General features: G+C 34.6%; 1 protein-coding gene across 5 annotated transcripts in view; it reads right to left on the bottom strand.

Moving 5' to 3' along the window:
* Positions 1–255: 255 nt before the first annotated feature.
* The window catches only part of POLR3G (RNA polymerase III subunit G), a 95426-nt gene continuing 74792 nt past the window's right edge, over positions 256–20889 (bottom strand). For 4 of the 5 annotated variants that reach the window (XM_081232437.1, XM_081232434.1, XM_081232433.1 and 1 more), the window contains exons 4-8: positions 18313–18369; positions 16099–16149; positions 10405–10487; positions 6359–6505; positions 256–2635 (exon numbers count right to left, since the gene is read on the bottom strand). In XM_081232437.1, coding sequence (XP_081088563.1) covers positions 2549–2635; positions 6359–6505; positions 10405–10487; positions 16099–16149; positions 18313–18369 — 425 coding nt within the window. In that variant the 3' untranslated portion in view covers positions 256–2548. The remainder of the gene's footprint in view (positions 2636–6358; positions 6506–10404; positions 10488–16098; positions 16150–18312; positions 18370–20889) is intronic. The other variant, XM_081232436.1, reaches the window with a different exon arrangement.

The raw sequence follows: 20889 nt of genomic DNA, 5'->3' as shown, positions 1-20889 counted from the left end.
CTCACTGTTGTGGCGTCTCGCGTTGTGGAGCACAGGCTCCGGACGCGCAGGCTCAGCAGCTCTGCGGCATGTGGGATCTTCCCGGACCGGGGCACGAACCCATGTCCCCTGCATCGGCAGGCGGGTTCTCAACCACTGCGCCACCAGGGAAGCCCAATACACAGTTATTTTACTACGTAAAATAAGTATTAACAAATTAGTTTTCTCTATCAAATATATTTCAGCAGGGTCAAAGAAAACAATATAAAACAAAAGGACACTTGTAAGAATTTAATGTGTAAACAAATACAGAAAAATAAGCATTAGAGCAACAAAAGCTTTGCATCTTATATAGAAATTTTAAAGATACTTCACCAAGTATGAGGTTAATTTCTGTATTAAAGCTTGCCTTCTTACAGAATAATTTAGCATTCTCTGAGATTTTAAGCCAGAAAAACAAGATTCATGCTGGTAAAGCAACCTGCAAATACATTCTGCCTGTTCTCACAATTAGTCTAAACATAAAAAGATCTTCCAAAGGAGGAAGACAATGCACTTAACGGAGATGGCTGGGGCCTTCCCGGGAAATCCTTGCCCATAGGAGATGCTTTACCATCTGCAGGACTAAAATGGTAGCAACAAATTGAAAGCCAGGAAAAGATTCCTGCATCTTTGGTGTATTTGCCCAATTTAAGTGTCATCTTCAGATGTATAATAAAGCAAGTAAACAGAACCATAAAGATAAGCTTTCTATAAATTAAATGGTATTTGGCTATAGTACTAAGGAGGTAAGAGATTAAGAAACTTCTGTTAATTATCAATCCTAAATCACTACTTGCCCATTACAACTGAAAACTGAGGATTCTACTCTAAGAAGTACGGTAGATTGCTAATACTTCAGAGTGTTTTATTCATGTTTTCCATTTAGAATCTTTAAAATTATTGATAAGCTCCTTTAAATAAGAAAGCACATAGGATCAGCACAATACTGAACTAATAATGGCCCTCACACACATACTGAATTATCTGATAAATATAATTGAAAGTGGTCTTTTTCCTGAGAAAGCCATGTTACAAAATGGCACAAGACAATACACATTTTCTCCAATTTTTCCCACCAGGAAATAAGATGGGAAAATCAGATTATATTTTATGAGGAAAACATGTTTGTATCTCAAAACTGTTTTCAATCACTTTACCATCTACAGTTTTTTAAAGGGTGAGAACTAAATTTAAATTAAGAATGATCATTTCTACAAGGTGAGAGAATGAATACATATGGTAAACTTTGGTTCGAATTTGAACAATTTTTATAGAAAATTGTTTACAAGTGAAGAAACTAAGGCACAGAAAACAAGCTCAATTTCAAGGTTGAGTTTAATAGTAAAGGTAGAAATAGAATCTAGGGCTCTTGATTCTCAGGTTAGAGGGTAATGGGTGGTATCTTCCCAAGAGGGAAAAATTTATTTCTTTTGGTGGGTAATGTTCATAAATCATTTTTAAGATATATAATATGAATTTCCTTGAAAATCTTTGGCATATGTGAGTCACTGGAGGCTGAAGTTTATAGATATCCTCTCCCCCACCACAAAAAGGCAGGGGAGCTAGTTTTTAAATGGATCAAAAAAGGTTAATCTAAATTTCAAAGTGACCTGAGTTTCATTCTGCATTGTTATATAAATCAATTGGAGAGCTCAGTCCTGTGCAACGTAACAGAGGCCACTACACCTCACAGATTACACATACATGCATCCTGCAATGAGATTTATATGAGTAGAACTTAGTCTACATTTTTATAAAGTACAAAATTAAATCTCCGTCTAATTTTTCATAAGCCAATGACTCAGAGATATCAAACTTGTTACAGTGGGATGATTAATTCATATATTGTATGGTATGAAGTTAGCCTCTAATTCAGGTATTTTTAATATTCATCTCAGGCCTTTGTATTGGTTGAGATGTAAGCTGTGAAATTTACTTAGCTCAGATTGGCATTTTTCCCTGTGCATGTGTTTCCAATCACGAAATTTTTAATCTCATAAAATATGCACTTGTAAGAGCTCAGGTAGGTTTATGTAGTCATAATATAGTAGCACAGAACATACCATGTAAAAGTAAAAAGAAAATTATTTTCAAGTTTCTTTGTATTTAAAGTGCTCCATGTGCAGTATTAAACCAACTTTCAGATTATAGAAATCCATTATGATGATTAGTAGTTTTAGAAAAGATCAGCAGTTAAACAAGAAAAACTTGTTTAAGTATGAATACATAGATTAAAAGATGCAAAAACTCTTTAGGTACATTCTAATCCAAATAATACCAAAAAAAAATCCACTTGAATACATTAGAGAGATGACAGAGGTGTTGAGAAGGAATGTCAGAGACTAATTGGTAAAGTAACTAATAGGTAAACTCAAAGTGGTTCTGAATATTTTGGTAACAAGTATCTTTCCAACAAAACAGGAACAAAAATAAAATACTCATTCCTTATCAGAAATAAAATAGAAAACAAGTCTGTTCAAATGTTCAGAAGCTGTATCATAAAAATATTTTTTGAGAAATTTCATAGCTAATAGGTTGCTTCATCCATGTTGTCATCACTGTCTGCACCAAAATCATCTCCATCTTCAAAGTAGGAATTAATGTAGTCATTTTCCTAAGTGAAATGATATATTCCTCAGTAAACATTAAAAGTATGAGTAGTAACATTAAAGAACGTAATGTAGTCCCTTTAATATAAGTTTATAAATATCAAAGTTAGGTAATTAGAAAATATGCCAGGCTTAAAAGAAGTCTCTGTTATTTCAATGCTTAAAACATACATTAACTTTCACATATGTAACTGTGCTTTCTTCCTCAAGACCACCATCTCCTACTATTCTCAGGCACCAACTAGCTAAGAGAACGTAAACGGATGCCCATTACACCTTAATAGGATTATACATCTCATTCATTATACCTTAGTGGGATGATACATGGTTTAGTTAGTTAAACCACTAAACACTTACTCCAAACAAATGTACAAACACTCAAGAAACGAAGCCAATTTATACTAACATTCATTCGACTACACCAGAACTGAGGTTTCCAGTTACAATGCATAGCTGAGCATAAGCAGAGAGATTTTTGCTTCCTACCAAAAAACAAACAAACGAAAAGACCTGAAGATACTAAATCAAATGCAGAAGATGCCATATTATATTACATCTAGGGCCCCTCAGTTTATTTTTTTTAATTTTTATTTATTTTATTTATTTTTGGCTGTGTTGGGTCTTTGTTGCTGCGCACGGGCTTTCTCTAGTTGCGGTGAACGGGGGCTACTCTTCATTGCGGTGCGCGGGCTTCTCATTGCAGTGGCTTCTCTTGTGGAGAAGCACAGGCTCTAGGTGCGTAGGCTTCAGTAGTTGTGGCACGCGGGCTCAGCAGTTGTGGCTCACGGGCTCTAGAGCGCAGGCTCAGTAGTTGTGGCCACACGGGCTTAGTTGCTCCACAGCATGTGGGATCTTCCCGGAGCAGGGCTCGAACCTGTGTCCCCTGCCTTGGCAGGCGGATTCTCAACCACTGTGCCACCAGGGAAGCCCCTCAGTTTCTTTTAAATTAAGAGAGATTAAGCCCCTGGGAACATTCCAATTCTTATGGCTGAGTAAGACTACTATCTGTGTAAATGACTCAAGGTATTTCTGCTTTCTATCAAAAATTAAAAAATCCATTTTGGATATAGATTAAAAGAAAAGAGCGTTATTAACCAACTGCAGTGTATGGACTGCAGCTGGATTCCAACTGGAATAAGCAAAAATTTTTTTTCCAATCAAAACTATTTGAACACTGGTTTAATATTTGATGGTATTAAAGAGTTACATTTTATTGTGCTAGGTATGATAATGATATTGTGATGTTGTTAAAGAGCCCTTATTTTTCAGTACATACTGAAATATTTATGGATGAAATGATATAATGCTTGGGATTTGCTTTAAAGTAATCCAAGGCAGCTGCAGGCTTGAAGTGCGGGGGAAAGGAGCAGACTGGGTGGATGAAAGAGTGGCCAAAAGGCTGGCTATGAATTGATCATTGTTAAAGCTAGGTGATGAGTCTGTAGGTGTTTATATTACTAGTAACTAGTTTTTGTAAATGATTAAAATTTGCCATAAAAAATTAATTTCCAGGATACACAGTTTTGAGGGCATTAGCCCGCTGTGGCCTCCTTTGCCTAGCAAAGCAATAAAGCTATTTATTCTCTTCTACTTCACCCCCCCCCCAAATTAATCTCCACATCTCTACTATCTACTGCAGAAATTATGATAGAGTAAGAAATAGGGACTGTTCTCAAAAGAAAGTCTCCTGGATATCACCTTTTTTAGTATCTGCATGGGGGGATTTTATATATAGATTTATATAAATAATATAAGAAAGGTAACCTGTATTATTCAGATATGTATTTCATTACTTTGTCCTCCCTAAACACTTTAATTTTCCGTATCCAGCTAAGATCCTAGGAGGCTGGCCTGGTTTCTCTGGTGCCAAGAAATCCAACAGTCTGGAAACCTGGCTGAATCCGGAGGCCATGTACCAGGGACGAGTGGAATGGTTGAGAGTTCAAGTGAGTCCACCTTGTAAGTGAGATCTTGGCAAGGACACTTGTGTGAAAATATAAGCTAGCCAAGTTGTACATACAAGTGGAAATGAGTAAGGAAGAGATACTGTATTTCAAATTGAGCATATGCCACTTGTGTTTAAACATGAGCACCTCCAAGTATGTTCAATGATGCGCATTAGGTAATTTTGTGAGATTAGTAATCTTAATACAAAGATTGGTACAAAGTGAGAACTTGTTGAAATTGATGGCTTAAATGGTTCTTGGCTTCATTTGGGCCCCTGCTTTTTTCTTTAATTGTAACACTCAAAAGAGTGCAGAAAGAAAAGTCTATATTTTCTCAATTTTATATGTAGGTGTTACATAGATAATTTGCTCCACTTTACTCTTCAAAACAAAATGCTCTTTAAATCCTCAATATATATCAGGTGAGTTAATTAGCAGTAATTTTTCATTAATTAGTTAAATGATAGAAAGAGCAAAGAGTAACTTTAAATCTGGAAAGGCTTTGAGCTTGCTTATACCCTGACTCACCCAGCCTCACACTCAGAATATATAGCCTTTCTTTATTAAAGTAGAAAGTTGGGTTTTTTTTAAAATGAAATATAGTTATATAAACCCACTGGTGGTGTTTTGGACTCTGTTAAGACCCAATACAGAATTCTGAAATTACTAGAATCCTAATGTTTGCTGTTCTTGTTAGGACAGATCTAAATTTCAACACAGCTCAACTCAAGTAAACTTTATAAACAGAACATTTCAAAAGCCAAAGAATATTCAGGAAAATTCTGAAAAAGAAGGGTAACATGCTCTAAAAATATTAACAAATAATCAGAAGCTTCTATTAATTGGAACATCTTAGTGATAGTTCAGAAATAGATCAATGGAACAGAGTCCAGAAATATATCTGAGTAGGTGAAGGAATCTAATAGCTGATAAAAGAAAATTTCAAATTCATGCAGAAAGAAAATTATTTAGTACATGAGGTAGGCAACTGGCTAACCACTTGGAAACAGATAAAAATGTTTCTGTACCCCCTCACTGCACACCAATAAAAATTTTATAAGAATCCAAAATTTAATGTAAAGTACTTGTAGCATATAATAAAGATTTCTTAGGTGGAGCAATTCAGATGAAAAAAAAGATTCAGAGTGTGGTGTGAGAAGCTGAAATGAAGACAATGGTCACTTGCAATGCAGAAGAAACTCTCAGCCTAGGGTTAATTCATGAGACGTTTACAAAGTCCCAAAGAGGCTGTAATCAACAAACTTACCCTGCTTGACTGACTCCAGCTTATTTTGAAATGCACCATGTTTCTGAAAGTTGGAAATCCCAAATCTAAAACACTGAGTTCTGACTGAGATACTTGAGGTTGGATTATGAATGTTCTCTGGTAGTGTCCTCTTGCACTTTGGGATTTAAAACCTGATGGTACTGCAGAGTTCCCCCCTCAAACTTATGTGACTAAACCCTTAATTACCTTATTGCTGACTTAAAATTGTATGTATATAGATCTTAAACTAATCTGATCAATTTCCTTAACTTGTGGACTTCCACTTTCAAATTTGCCTATCAAGTTACTTTTACCTCTTACATTCCATTTGGTATCACTATAATTTCAATGCTATAATAATTCTCCTGGTACCAAGAACTTGATGCCAGTGATAATAATATACCCCTGGTTCCCATCAACTTGGTTTTTGTTTGTTGGTTTACTTTAATTATATACCATATTAGATCATCCTTAAGCTTAGTTAACTTTGTTACTCTCCCAGAATAGACCATTACCTCTTCTTGCTCTTCTTCGTCATATTCCTCTTGTTCTGCAGCATTGTCATCCTCATCATCATCACCTTCTTTACTTTTCTCTTTGCTTCCTTCTTTCTCTTCATTTTCCTCATCTGATTTTTCACCATCACCTCTCTTTTCCAATTCCTGGTATAAATGAGCTTCATTAATTTAAATGAAACCACTAGACTCTGACTTGCCTGCTCAACCTCAAGAGGACAGCTACCTATCACCCTAATTCTAACCCTCCCTTACCAACGCCTCCAGGCCACCACCTAGGACACCGTGAGTTAACTCAAGAAAGATGGGACTAAATGGCCTGTCATTACATTGGTATTTTCTTTGAGTTTGCTACTTCATAACTGGGTCTTGAGTCATGCTGTGATATCAGCTCTGCTGCCCAATGCTTTATTTTTATGATTCCTATCCTACCTCCTTCTAAAATATTGAGTTGATTCTGTTTATGGAGAAGCACTTTCAGAATGTTATTTTGTTTTCCTTCAAACATGAAAGGAGAAAAGAGAATGTAATGGTAACATTTCAAAATGTTTATGTTTTAGTTTCTAAGTGAAACTGTTTAAAATAATATCAAGTCATCCTATTTGCAGATTACCCATGTTCTTATCTCTATTCTCCCTCATTATTTACTTCCCATTTCCAAGGATTTTTGTTTCTTAATGTATCTGGCAGGTACATTAAGAAAAGAGAGATTAAAACTCAAATCTCAGTAAATATTAGCAATTATTAGCAACTCTAAGAATGAAGGCAAAGAAGAGATGCAGAGTTAGAGAAACTTTGATTACCTGATGACTCCACTTATCCACCTTGTTAAAACCACTGCCACCTTCTCATAAGACAGAGATTTAACTTTAAGATTACATCTTTATATTTCTATTATGACTACCAATAATTTTTTCCATTTGATAAAAAGTGACCTGTTTTTATTACTGTTACTATCCATTTGCTAAATTGTTCTATGCTTAATTTGCACAAGTGACAGAATTTCACCAGTTTTCTAGGAGGTGGGGGACAGCAATAATTTCATATATTAATACTCATAATTAATGTATAAGATCACTTTAACTAAAACACTATTATTCTTAATCAGTAATCAGAACACTAATTCATAAAGCTGTAAATACTCTACCCTATTATAAGATATTTGCTCTGTAGATTACATACAGAGAGAAAACATATTTTGTATTTGGTGTGACTACAACTTAACTATTCCATTTGGTTCTTAAATATTTTTTTAATCCCTTTAATTACATTTAAGAAAACCAAAGGCAATGAAAGACTACATCAGATAGTCTCAATTTTTAATCAAAATTCAAACTCTACCCTTCCTGTCACCTTACCCCACTTAGGTAGAACAAATAAGACCAAGGTAATAGACATAAGATGATTTATCTTCATACTGACCCATGTTACCTTATATGAGTTATTACTACAATATAATGTGTGCAATTTTTACCAATTGGCAATCTCTTTGGAAAACTGCATGTAAACAAAATAGTATTTACAGATTTTTAAAGTGTTTATAAAACACATACATACAATGATGATATATTAATGTTAATTAAGATATGAAATTTTCTTTTCTATTTTAATCAAACTCTAGTAAAAAGGCCTACAACCCACAAGATTGTATAGTTAAAAGGGAACTGTAGTGCTATACTTATTTAACTTTGTGCAAGGTATACGCTATATCTGAAGAACCATGCTATTAGCTATTAGCTATTATTTAATAATTAGCAATAGAATTATTTAAACCAGTTATGTAAAAATACTTTCAAATATAGAGTTCATTCAGTGCTATGTAGGGACTAGGAGGTCTTGATTTCCACTACTGCCACCTCAATTATCTTTAAATAAATAACTTCAACTTTATTTCTACTACATAGACCTAAATCAAACCAATAAAATACCTAAATCAGTTAACAAATATCAGATTTATGAAATTTAGAAAAAAGATCTCATACACACTGTCTCATCAGTTTATTGCTTTTGTGTTAAGGTATTAGTTTTAATTCATCTACTTAGTAGTCTCCATTTTCTGTTCTGTGAGATATAACTATTTACCCCTACTACTTTATGGATTTATTTAAAGAACAATGTGAATAACACAATGTGAAAACACTTTGAAAACAGTTGAATTATGAACAGTTAACAGTTCTTCTAGCTTAAATACTACAGACCACTCAGAGCCACCTCTATGTCATACAGAAATAAGCTCAAATATTATTTTACTGCTGTCTGATTATTCACACAATAACCATGAGATTTGACTGGATGTCATTCCCTCTCCATTAAAGAAGTTTTATTAAAGAACACTTGCAACTACTTTTGCTGAAGAAATGAACAATAATGGAGTCATCTGGAGGCTAACTTTGCTCTATTAAATAAAGCTGCTAACTCATTGGGATTTCTAGATTTAAAACTCAAGTTTTAACAAAGTGTGTAATGAAAAAAGGTGTTTAAATGTAGAGAATAAGGAAATACAACTTTTTCTTATAAGAAACCACATCCAGAGGTCCAGATCTATCTTCCTTATGGCACATATCATCTTAGCAACTTCTTTCCAGGAAGTTTTAGGAACAGTCAGAATCTGTGTTCAATCAATACAAGATGGCTAGTTCTGCAACCCCATCCATCATTCCGCCACAGTAAAACCTGACAGTTATTGCTATTCCTTCAACAATCCTCCTGGCTTGATTTTCAGACATGTTATCTTCAGCTCAAGTACTGGTCAAAAGTAAAATTTTAAAAGTTGAGTTTCTGTTACCAGGTAGCTATGCCAACTTGGCCAGGCAAGTAAAAGTTTTAAAGCCTTGACGTCCTCATTGGTAAGTGAGGAATAATAATACCCATCTCTCTTTGTTCTTATGAAGACTTAAGCACATAATGGATGTAAATAGCTCATCAAAGAGCCTGCTATATAAAAAGTTCTCAAAAAGTGCTAGCTGCTTTCATCATCATCATTATCATTACCATCACCATCACCATCGATGCAAGGTAATTCATGCATTGATAGTGGGAATAAAGGGAATAAACTGGTATAACCTCACTGGAGAATGATCTGCCAATATTTATCCATATTTTCCATATTATACAGTACACATAACAGCTGACCTAACAAGTCTACTTCTAGAAATCTATCCTAAACATGTGAAATCACATACTTAACATGGATTCACTGCAGCATTGTTTATAATGGTGAAACACTAGATGAAACATAATGTCCATCAATAGATTACTGATTAAATAAATTATGGTTCATTCTTATAGTGTAGCCAAAAAAAAGAAGAAAAAGAAAAGAATGAGGGAACTCTTTCATAGACTGACATGGAAACATTGACAAGATATTTTAAGTGATAGGGTGAAGAGGCAAAACAGTGCAATATGCTACTTTTTTGTCATTAAAAAGAAAAAAATTCTGTATTTTCTATGCATAAAATGTTTCTGGAAGGATATATAAGAAATCTGGTAACACTGGCCATCTAAAATAGAGGAATTGAATGGATGGCTAGGGACAGGGATGGGAGGGCATATTTTTAGTTTATTAATCTTTTTAATTTTACACCTTTTTTTTGAAATATTAAAAAATAAAGATATAAAAACAAGTGCCATAAGATAGGATTTTCCCTCAATAAAGTCTTCTACACTTAAACATAAAGCAGAAGAAAAGCATTAAAAATACACACATACCAATAAGAGAAAAAAAATGAGAGGTTTTTAAAGATATACATTCATGTTTCTTTCCCATGCATAATCCAAATGCAAGGGGAAAAGAGGAATAGAGTGGGAAAGGAGTCAGGTGACAAAAGGTGAGGCAAGCTGACAGGTGAGTCATAGAGAGGACAGAATGGAGCCCCCATATCTCCCAGCCAACAATGTTCAAACCTTGCTAGTTACCCTGTATGCTGGGCTTGGCTCTGCCAAGTGTACATGTTATTAAAAAGAGAGAGAAGGTGGAAAGGTGGAAGAAGACAAAAAGAGGTATGACAATTTTTCAGTTTGTTCTTATAATAAGAAGAAAACCTTACCTCAATTTTTTTCAATACATCTGCAGTATTAGTGAGTGAAGTGCCTTTGCCTGTATCTTTTGCCTTTTTGGATTTGGGGCCTGCTGAAGTAAAACCACTGTTAACACATTTTTCTATAACAGCAATTGTATATTAAATGTCTTTGCCTTTTAATATGCCATCTAGCATGCTGGTATGCCATACCAGGCACACATAATTTGCAGGATGAATTAATTTTCCTAAAGAATGAACAAAACAAATCAGCACACATCACCAATTTTCCATGGTGAGGAGTAAAAGATAATCACTTAATAGGATATTTTCTAAGACTGCAACCAGATATCTTTACTGAAAACTTGAACTGGCATTTAATGTCCTCAGGGCCCAAACTGCGACAATGTTCCCTCAGGTAGAAGCACTAGAGGGCCAGTGAAAGGCTCCCACAAATGTATCATCTGCACTGGCTTCCTGTTCACTGATCAGGAATTTTAAATAGGGCAATCCTACCAGGTTTGGGAAAATAAAAAACAAACTTCCAGTTATAAAATATATAATCACGAGGATGCAATGTACAGTGCAGGGAATAGGTCAATAATATTGTAATAACTTTATATGGTGATCAGTGGTAACTAGACTCATAGTGGTGATCATTTCATGATGTATAAAAGTTATCACATCACTATGTTGTACACCTGAAATTAATATAATATGTAAGTCAACTATACTTCAATTAAAAAACATACAAGTGTAGAATAAATATGTATTTGCCAGTGGTTAAAGAGATGAGAAAGAGGTTATATTCAGGGCAGCATAGCATTATCTTTGTAATGAAGAATAAAATAGTTAAATGGAACAAACACACCCATCATATGAATCTGAAAACTCAAAGCAATATAAATAGAATGTTTTAATAGCTTTGGGATTCAAAATTTTTTAAGCTATATCAAAAATATTGCATTTTGAGGCTAATGTGAAACTGCAGGGTATAAAAAATTGTTTCACATATAGATCCTGCTAGTCAGTTACCAAAACATTATGTTACAAAATTGTCCCATGGTGATCAAAAAGTATTACCATTCTTTCCCCAAATCAAACTAAATACCTAGAAATTACTTGGTAACAGAGGAAAATATGGCTCAGAAGGATGTAATTTTGTTAAAGATTAACATTTAACCTATAGCAGAAGAAATTTTTAGATTGTGGTGCATGACCCATAACTGATGGAATTTACAATTTATTTTGTGATACCAAATTGCCCCTCGGGGAGTCACTGAGTTCAGAACTCCCAAACATACATATTAGTGAGGTTTTGCTCAAACAAAAGTTATAAAAAAAATAGTTAGATTTAATGATGGGTAACTATCTCTGTTCCCCTTGAGAGCAAAGACTGTTTAAACTGAATTGTAGCACATAAAATATCATATATGAAAAAGCTCTCAATATATATTATAATATTGATACTAGAAAACACTAGCTAAGAATGTAACTTACATCAAGAAGTCTTTTTCTCTAAGGAGCTTTTATCAAATTATTTAAATTTCATACACACAAATCTGTTAAATGGATATTATAGAACATGGTCAGGTAAATAAACTTATCAAAATTATTAATCTCTTAGCCAAGAAAGTCAGTTGCATATTCAAGTCTACTCAGCAATTTGGCTATGTATTATTTATAATTGAGAAAGAAGTGTCAAATTATGAAAAGTTGTTAAAAGACTGTTTCAACCCCAAAACATTTACATGAATTTTTTTTCATCTTTGGCCAAATACATGCATATATTTGAATTTTTTTGTTTCTTTCAACACCTGCCAATAGCTGGTTCTTCAAGAAACAAACTTTTTCAGTCTTTGGCTGTTTTGGTATTGTCTACTTTCATGTAAATCAGGGGAGGCCATTTTAACAAAAGAGAGAGTATAAGCTTACCAGGAACATAACACAAAAATTATATAATATGCAATAAAAATATTAAGAAGAATGGAAAAAGAAAGTTTTGTTGTTTTCTTTTTCAACAAATGAAAATCCTGATGCACTGGAAGCTTTTACAAATCATCAATGTATATATGTGATTCTAGGGATGAGCAGTTGGTGGGATGTATTTGAACATTAATTCCTCCAAATCAGATATATTCTTTTCAACTCTTTAAAATCTGCTAAAAATTTGTGATCCACTAGGACATGACCAGTATCATTCAAGCAAATGTTATTTTATTGTGAAAATAATATATTTGTCTAAGAAAAGCCAAGGGTATAAAGGACAGCAGGTAAACTATCAGATCTCAATATATAATAATTCTGTTCTCAATCAAGCTAAATACTCTTATATGTTGTAGCTTTGAAATAAAACAAAATAAAAATACTTCCATTTAAAATATATATGCCAAAATTCACCAAATTGTATGTTTCGAATATATGCATTTTATTATATGTCAACTATACCTCAATAAAGATGTTAAAAAGGAGAGGGGGATCTCTTTCAAAAGGCAGAAGTCGAGGGAATACTTCCTAACTCATTCTATGAGGTCAGAATTACCCTAATACCAAAATCAGACACATATTATGAGAAAGAAAACTAAAGATCACTATCTCTCATGAATAAAGATACAAAACTCCTCAACAAAATATTCTTAAATCCAATCCAACAATGTATAGAAGTCACAGTCAAGGGGGATTTATCCCAGGGATATAAGGCTGGTCCAAAATCAATTAATGTAATCTATCACATTAACAAGCTAAAGAAGAAAAATCACATGATCATATCCATAGATGCAGAAAAAGCATATGACAAAATCAAACAGCCATTCATGATACAAACTTTTAGTGTTAGGAACAGAGGGGAAATTCTTCAACTTGATACAGAATATCTACAAAAACACCTTATAGTTACATCATACTTAGTGGTGAAAAACTTGATATCATGAATAATAAAAATCTGACACTCTGCCACTAAGATCAGGAATAAGGCAAAAAAGTTCCCTCTCATCACTGCTTTTCAACATTTCACTGGAAGTCCTAGCTAATACAATAAGATAAGAAAAGGATACAAAAGGTATGTAGATTGGGAAGGAAAAAATAAAACTTCCTTTGTTCACAGACAACATGTAGAAAATCTGAATGAACTGGCTAAAAAACTCCTGGAACTAATAAGCAATTATAGCAGGGTTATAGGATACAGGTTAATATACAAAATTCAATAGATTTCTTATATATGAACAACCGACAAGTGGAATTTGAAATTAAAAACATATTACTATTTACATTAGTACCCACCAAAATGAAATACTTAGGTAAAAATCTACCAAAATGATCTATATGAGGAAAACTACAAAACTCTGATTAATGAAATCAGAGAGCTAAATATATGGAGAGATATTCCATATTCATGGATAGGAAGAGCTAATATCTTCAAGATGTCATTTCTTCCCAACTTCATCTATAAATTCAATGCAATCTCAATCAAAATCCTAGTAAATTATTTTGCAGAAATCGACAAACTGACTCTACTGTATGTATGGAGAGGCAAAAGACCCAGAATAGCCAACACAACACCGAAGAAAAATAACAAAGTTAGAGGACTGGCACTACCTGACTTTAAAACAGTGGTATAAGTGAAAGAATAAATACATAGGCCAACGAAACCAAATAGAGAGCCCAGAAAGAGACCCACATAAATACAGAAAAAGGCAACTGGACTTCCACGTGCAAAAAAATGAATTTACACAGACTTTACACCCTTCACAAAAATTAACTCAAAATGGATCACAGACTTAAATGTAAAACACAAAACTATAAAACTCCTAAAAGATAACATAGGAGAAAATTTAGATGACCTTGAGCTTGGTGATGACTTCTGAGAGGCAAAACCAAAGGCATGATCCATGAGAAAAAGAACTGATAAGCTGGACTACATTAAAATTAAAAACTGCTGTATGAAAGACACTGTCAAGTAATAAGAAGACAAGCTACAGACTAGGAGAAAATGTTTTCCAAAGACATATTTGAAAAAGGATTGTGTGAAATAGAAAATAATATATATTGGTCTCAGCTCCTGGTTCCTGCCACAGAACTCCTAAAACCCTTATAACTTCCTAAGTGACAATAGTGTGTTTTTTTGTTGTTGTTCTAATATGTGTCTAAATCCTTTGGAATTTACTGGGTGATAGGAGTGTCTTTTGTTCTAAGGAGGTGACACTTGGTGGGTTGCTGGGCAGCTTCAGGATGGGGTGGGTTATCATAAACATCAAGCCATGATTAGAAGCCTGGAACTTTCAGCCTCATCTCTCATCCCTTGGAAAAGAGGAGAGGGGCTGGAGAGTGAGTTAATGATTGATCATGCCCATGTGATGAAGCCTCCATAAAAATCCCCAAAGTATGTGGTTCCAAGAGTTTCTGGCTTGGTGAACATATCCATGTACTAGAAGGTGGCACATCCCAATTCCACAGAGACAGAAGTTCCTGCACTGGCGACCTTCCAGACTTTATCTTATGTATCTTTTCACCTGACTGTTCATCTGTATCCTTTATCATAACCTTTATTACATAATAAACTGGTAAACGTAAGTAAATGTTTCCCTAAGTTCTGTGAGCTGTTCTAGCAAATCAAATCCAAGGTTGGGGGTGGAGGGCATGGGAACCTCTGATTTGTAGCCAATTCAGACAGAATTCGTGGGTAACCTGGAGACACACTATACTTGTGATTGACATCTGTAGTAGGGAGTAGTCTCCTGGGACGGAGCCCTTAATCTGTGGGGTCTGTGCTAACTCCAGTTAGTGTCAGAACGGAATTAAATTGTAGGAGACACAGCTGGTGTTGCAGAGCATGGCTTGATGTGCAGGAAAAAACTCCATACATCTGGTGTCAGAATTGCTGTGAATGTGGTAGTGGTGTGACAGGAAAGGACAAACACCCAGCAAGAGTGTTTTTCCTACAGACTATCAGCCAAAATATACAAAGAACTCCTAAAACTCAACAATAAAAACACATTAAAAAACCCAATTTCTCAATGTCTCTCCCACAACCTCATCTTAGCAAGCTTGTACTTGTCCTTCAATCTGGAGTTCAATTGTACTTCCTCAAAGAACCCTTCCCTGGCCTCCCAGTGAAGACAGTGTGTTACATTTAATGTCTTTACTCCAACTGACTGTGAGCTCTGTGAGGGAGAGGATTACTCCTACTTTGCTCACTGTTTTATCCCTCTTAGCACAGTGTCTGGCAATAGTAGATGCTCAACAACTTTGTATTTGGTGGAATTATGAGAGAATAACACAACAAAAGCTTTCACTGTGATATTTTATGTACACCATAAAGTTCTATTTGACAGTTCCCAAACGTTACCAGTTCCAAATGTTTTAGTTAAAAACTTAAAATATAGCCAGTATAATCATTTTAAAACTTTCAAATATGCAAATGAGAATATCTACATAATTGAAAAGTCTTTCCTAGCACATCAAAATTCCATAAAGGAAAAACAATTAAACAAACAAAAGCAAAGAAAACAAAACAAAAAATCAACAGCAAAAGGCTCCAACAAAGTAATCATAATGTCAAAAATATTTTAAGAAAAAGCATTCAGAACATTGAGTGTAACATTAGATTGACAGTTCCATATTAAATGGAAGTTAAGCAATAACCTTTTCCCACCTGGATTATTATTATTATATTAGTTAATGTACCTTTTCCTACCTGGATTATTATTATTATATTAGTTAATGTACCTTTTTTGCATTTTTTTCTTGGCATCAACTCTCTAGGGAGTCTTCTCCAATCTGTGCATACAAAAGGAGAAATATAAAAATGGCAGTTTCCTCTAGGAATTACTGGCACTAGCTATAACTATTTAAAGTCCATGATAGTTGCTCATGCAAAGGAAATAAAGTTTCTTAATATCTGATTATACATATTTAGCTGGGATCAAATTATAACAGTGATATATTTTCTCCTATGAAGAAAAAAAGTTTATTAAAATAGCTTTGAAACAGTGTTATAAAATTTCTACAACATTCTTTTAACAGCTATATAGTATTTATATAATTAATTTCAAATACAGAAATTTTCATAACAAAAAATGTAGAAAAATATTTATGGGCATGAAAAGTTATTCATGATATACTGGTAAATTAAAAAAGCTTCTAAAACAATACATATAGAATTCCACTTAAAAAATAAACCTACCATATAAATATTTTTATATATATTTGTGCAGAGAAAGCTCTAGGTTGGGGACAAAATATTACAGTAATTCCTTGCGAGTGTTAGGATTATAGCTGTTTTTCTTAAGTGTTATTTATTTAACTACTCTGTATTTTGTAAGTTTTCTGTAGTTGATATGTATTTTTTTAAATTTTATTTATTTAACTTATTTATTTTTGGCTGCATTGGGTCTTAATTACTGCGCGCCGGCTTTCTCTAGTTGCGGTGAGCAGGGGCTACTCTTTGTTGCAGTGTGTAGGTTTCTCGTGGTGGCTTCTCTTGTTGCGGAGCATGGGCTCTAGGCTTGTGGGCTCAGTAGTTGTGGATCGTGGGCTCTAGAGCGCAGGCTCAGTAGTTGTGGCGCACGGGCTTAGTTGCTCCGTGGCATGTGGGATCCTTCCAGACCAGGGCTCGAACCCGTGTCCCCTGCATTGGCAGGCGGATTCTTAACCACTGCGCCACCAGGGAAGCCCTGTAGTTGATATGTATTTCTTATGTAATAAAATTTTTTTCAAAAGTTAAAATATGTGATCACAATCCTAATACATGCAAAACTAAATAAACAATTCTATTATAGGAAAACTTTAAAATTAAAAATACAAATAGCTATGGAAAAGTAAATTCCCTCCAATTAATAATTTTGCCTGCATTAATTAAAAAATTCCTTTAATTTGTCACTTCCTTTTCATTTTTAAGCTTAATCAGAAAAATGAAGCAACATAAAAATAGATAAAAATGCTGCCTGCTAATAAAAGAAAAACTCAGTGTCTTCTGCAGAAAACATTTATATCTCAAGCTATTTTAGCCGAACTAATAAATTTTGCTTTAAATATGTTTCTTTTTATAAACAATCCACAGGTGATCATGAGAAAGTATTTAAAGAGAATCATTTAGAGATGAATGTTTATGAAGTAGAAGAAATGAGAGACCTAAGACAGTGTCTTCAGAGGGACACAACCTTATCAATAATCGGCACTGAAAAGAAAGAGCACTGTAAGTCAGGAAAACAATAATGCTGTAAATGCAACTTATGCATTTACATACAGGCAGTTTCTATAACACACCAAGGACAGAGATGTCAAAGGAAAGTGAGTTAAAATGAGGAGACCTGGGTTTTAGTAGTATGGTCCATGTCGTCCTGACAGGTCTCTTCATTTCTATGGCAACTGTTAATTTTCTATAAAATGAATGAACTGGATGAGTTCTCTGCAGCCCCCTTTCACCTTGTCTCTATCCAAGGCAATTTTGTGAATGTTGAAAAAAAAAACTCTTAGGTATGGTTCTGTTGAAAAGGCATCTTAACAATCAAAGAGTCTATGCCTGCTGGAAAGAAAGGAAGATACACAAACTTGGCTTAAAATATTCATAAAAATAGACTTGCTTTCTCCTCAGAAGCTATAAAATCACGCAGGTGCACAGAAGTGAGGAATACTGGGATTAGAGACTAAAACTGTGATTGTGGCAAAAGGAAATGGAAAACCCAATGGTTCTGGTGAGCCCCAGTTTATAAAAAAAAAACAAAGTATCCTAAAATTTCCAAAAAAACACTTCAACCCTTCCGTGTTACAATATAAAAATCTTTTCATCTTAGTTTTCAAAAGATCTATGTTGCTAATTAATTATAGGAAAAGAGCCAGACTCTACTTTCCTATGGTGAAAATACAAAATTTGTCCTAAAAAATATGGGGTAGGGAGATAGCCTTTAAAGATTATTTTAACATTTTCAGTTTTACAATTACCTGGTATCCACTCTTCTTTGTACACCTTCATGTATCTTTTACTATATCTTTCAATATCTAGAAAAAAGATAGAAAAACAAATTTTAAAATAATTGAAAACACCAGGTAACATCTTTTATTTCACATACAGGGAGTTTCTTACATTTCTCCACAATGTGTTCCTGGACACATACTGAACAGTTCAATGAGTATTACATGTTTAGGGAAGTGGCAAGAAGCACATGGGTATGAATGGCTGGGGGTGAGCAGAGACCTAAACCCTAATTATGGTTCTTAGAATCAGACAATCTGACTCATCTCTAAGAATATTCACAAAAGCCCAAATACAAGTCAGGAAGCCACTTACACATAAGGGCAGGGGGTCTACTTGGCATCTTCTATTTTCTTCTTGTGACACTGGCCTTCAGCTCCCAATCTCTAAACCTTGTATAACTGGAAGGTATTCAAGTACCTAAGTGAGGATGGAGGGCTGTTTGCTTACCTCCAGTAAGGTAAGTGAATGCTTAGTACACACATTTACTTAGGCTTCTCAGTGAGCTACTTTTCACAATCCATTGGGGAAGACAATGGGGAAAAGGGTAGGAGTAGGCAAGGTTGGACTTGATGGGGCATGAATGAGCAAGCTGCAAGCCTTCCATGTCACTGCTGAGAACTCTGCAGGGACCTTATGAGCTCACCAAAAACGGGACTGTGGCTGTGGCTCTTGCTCTGCTTTGCCCACTTTGACACAAGAAATTCCCTCGATGAGGGCCCAAACCCTTTCCCAACAGCACAAGTTAGCAAGTGACACCATTATACAATAGCTTGAAACCATGGTTCATCATAAAAACTGGTTTAGGAGGATAGTCATGAAAAGCAGAAGGTAATATAAAAGATGAAAATATAAAAATTAAGACCCAAGCAGACACTGATTTTTCTTCCATGTTAAAAAAAATGCTTCCACAGACTCATGGATACAGGGAACAAACTAGTGGTTACAAGTAGGGAGAGGGAGGTGGGTAGGGGCAATACAGGGGTAGGGGATTAAGAGGTACAAACTATTAGGTATAAAATAAGCTACAAGGATATATTGTACAACACAGGGAATATAGTAAATATTTTATAATAACTATAAATGAAGTGTAACCTTTAAAAATTGTGAATCACTATATTGTACACCTGTAACATATAATATTGTACACCAAATAATACTAAGACCATGGTGTTAGACAAAGATAACTAAAATAAAGAGTAGATCAGAAACTAAGAGACAAGGCTTTTCTAGATATTTAACTGTTTGACTTCAATCTTGCTCTCAAGTTTTTCATCTGTAAAGAGAAGGCAAATGAGAGATTCCCAGCATCTGCATTTAAAATTTTTCTCCAAAACAGATTCTATATCTTGAAAAAATTTAACCCTCAATTTACCAAGAAAAAATTATTACCATTTATTAATAATAACAGTTACTACCAATGAACCATTTTTATATTTTTAAGTTACTTTCAAATAATTTACAGAAGAATAAGAGATGTTGAAAACCAACTACTGGAATTCAATTTAAAAAAGCAAAGGATATAAATAGACATTTCTCCAAAGAAGACATACATGGACAAAAAGCACATGCTAAGATGTTCAACATCATTAGTCATTAGGGAAATTCCAACCAAAACTACAATGAGCTACCACTTTATACCCAGTTAGATGGCTAGAACTAAAAAGACAGTAATAAGTGTTAACAAGGATGTGGAGAAATTGGAACCCTTATATGTTGTTGGTAATGTAAAATGGTGCAACCACTTCAGAAAACATTTTGGCAATTCCTCAAAATGTAAAATAAAGAGTTACCATATGACCCTAGATATGTACACAATAAAAGTGACATATGTCCACCCAACAACATGTATATGAATGTTCATAGCAGCATTATTCATGGTAGCCCCAATGTGGAACTGACCCAAATGTCCATCAACTGATGAATGAACAAAATGTGGTATATACATATAATGGAATATAATTCAACCATAAAAAGGAATGAAACACTGATACATGGTTTACTATGTATGAACCCTGAAAACATTATGCTAAGTGAAAGTAATCAGCCACAAAAGAACACATATTATGATTCCATTTATATGAAATGTCTAGAACAGACAAATCACTAGAGACAAAGCAGATTACTGGTTGCCATGGGCTGAGGGGGGGAGGGGACAATGGGGAGTGATACTAATGGGTATGGGGGTATCTCTTCAGGATGATGAACAAATTCTAAAAATCAGATAGCACTGTTGGTAGCACAATTCTGTGAGTACACTCAAAGGCACTGAAATTTTTTTTTTTTTTTTTTTTTTTTTGCGATACGCAGGCCTCTCACTGTTGTGGCCTCTCCCGTTGCGGGGCACAGGCTCCGGACGTGCAGGCTCAGCAGCCATGGCTCACGGGCCTAGCCGCTCCGCGGCATGTGGGATCTTCCCAGACCGGGGCACGAACCCGTGTCCCCTGCATCGGCAGGCGGACTCTCAACCACTGCACCACCAGGGAAGCCCCGCACTGAAATATTTTAAAAAGTAAATTTTAGATCTGTAAATTTTATCTCAGTAA

This window comes from Mesoplodon bidens (assembly GCF_964165515.1).
Source record: "Mesoplodon bidens genome assembly, chromosome: 4".
Classification (NCBI taxonomy): Eukaryota; Metazoa; Chordata; class Mammalia; order Artiodactyla; family Ziphiidae; genus Mesoplodon; species Mesoplodon bidens.
This window is presented reverse-complemented; position numbering and strand designations above follow the sequence as displayed.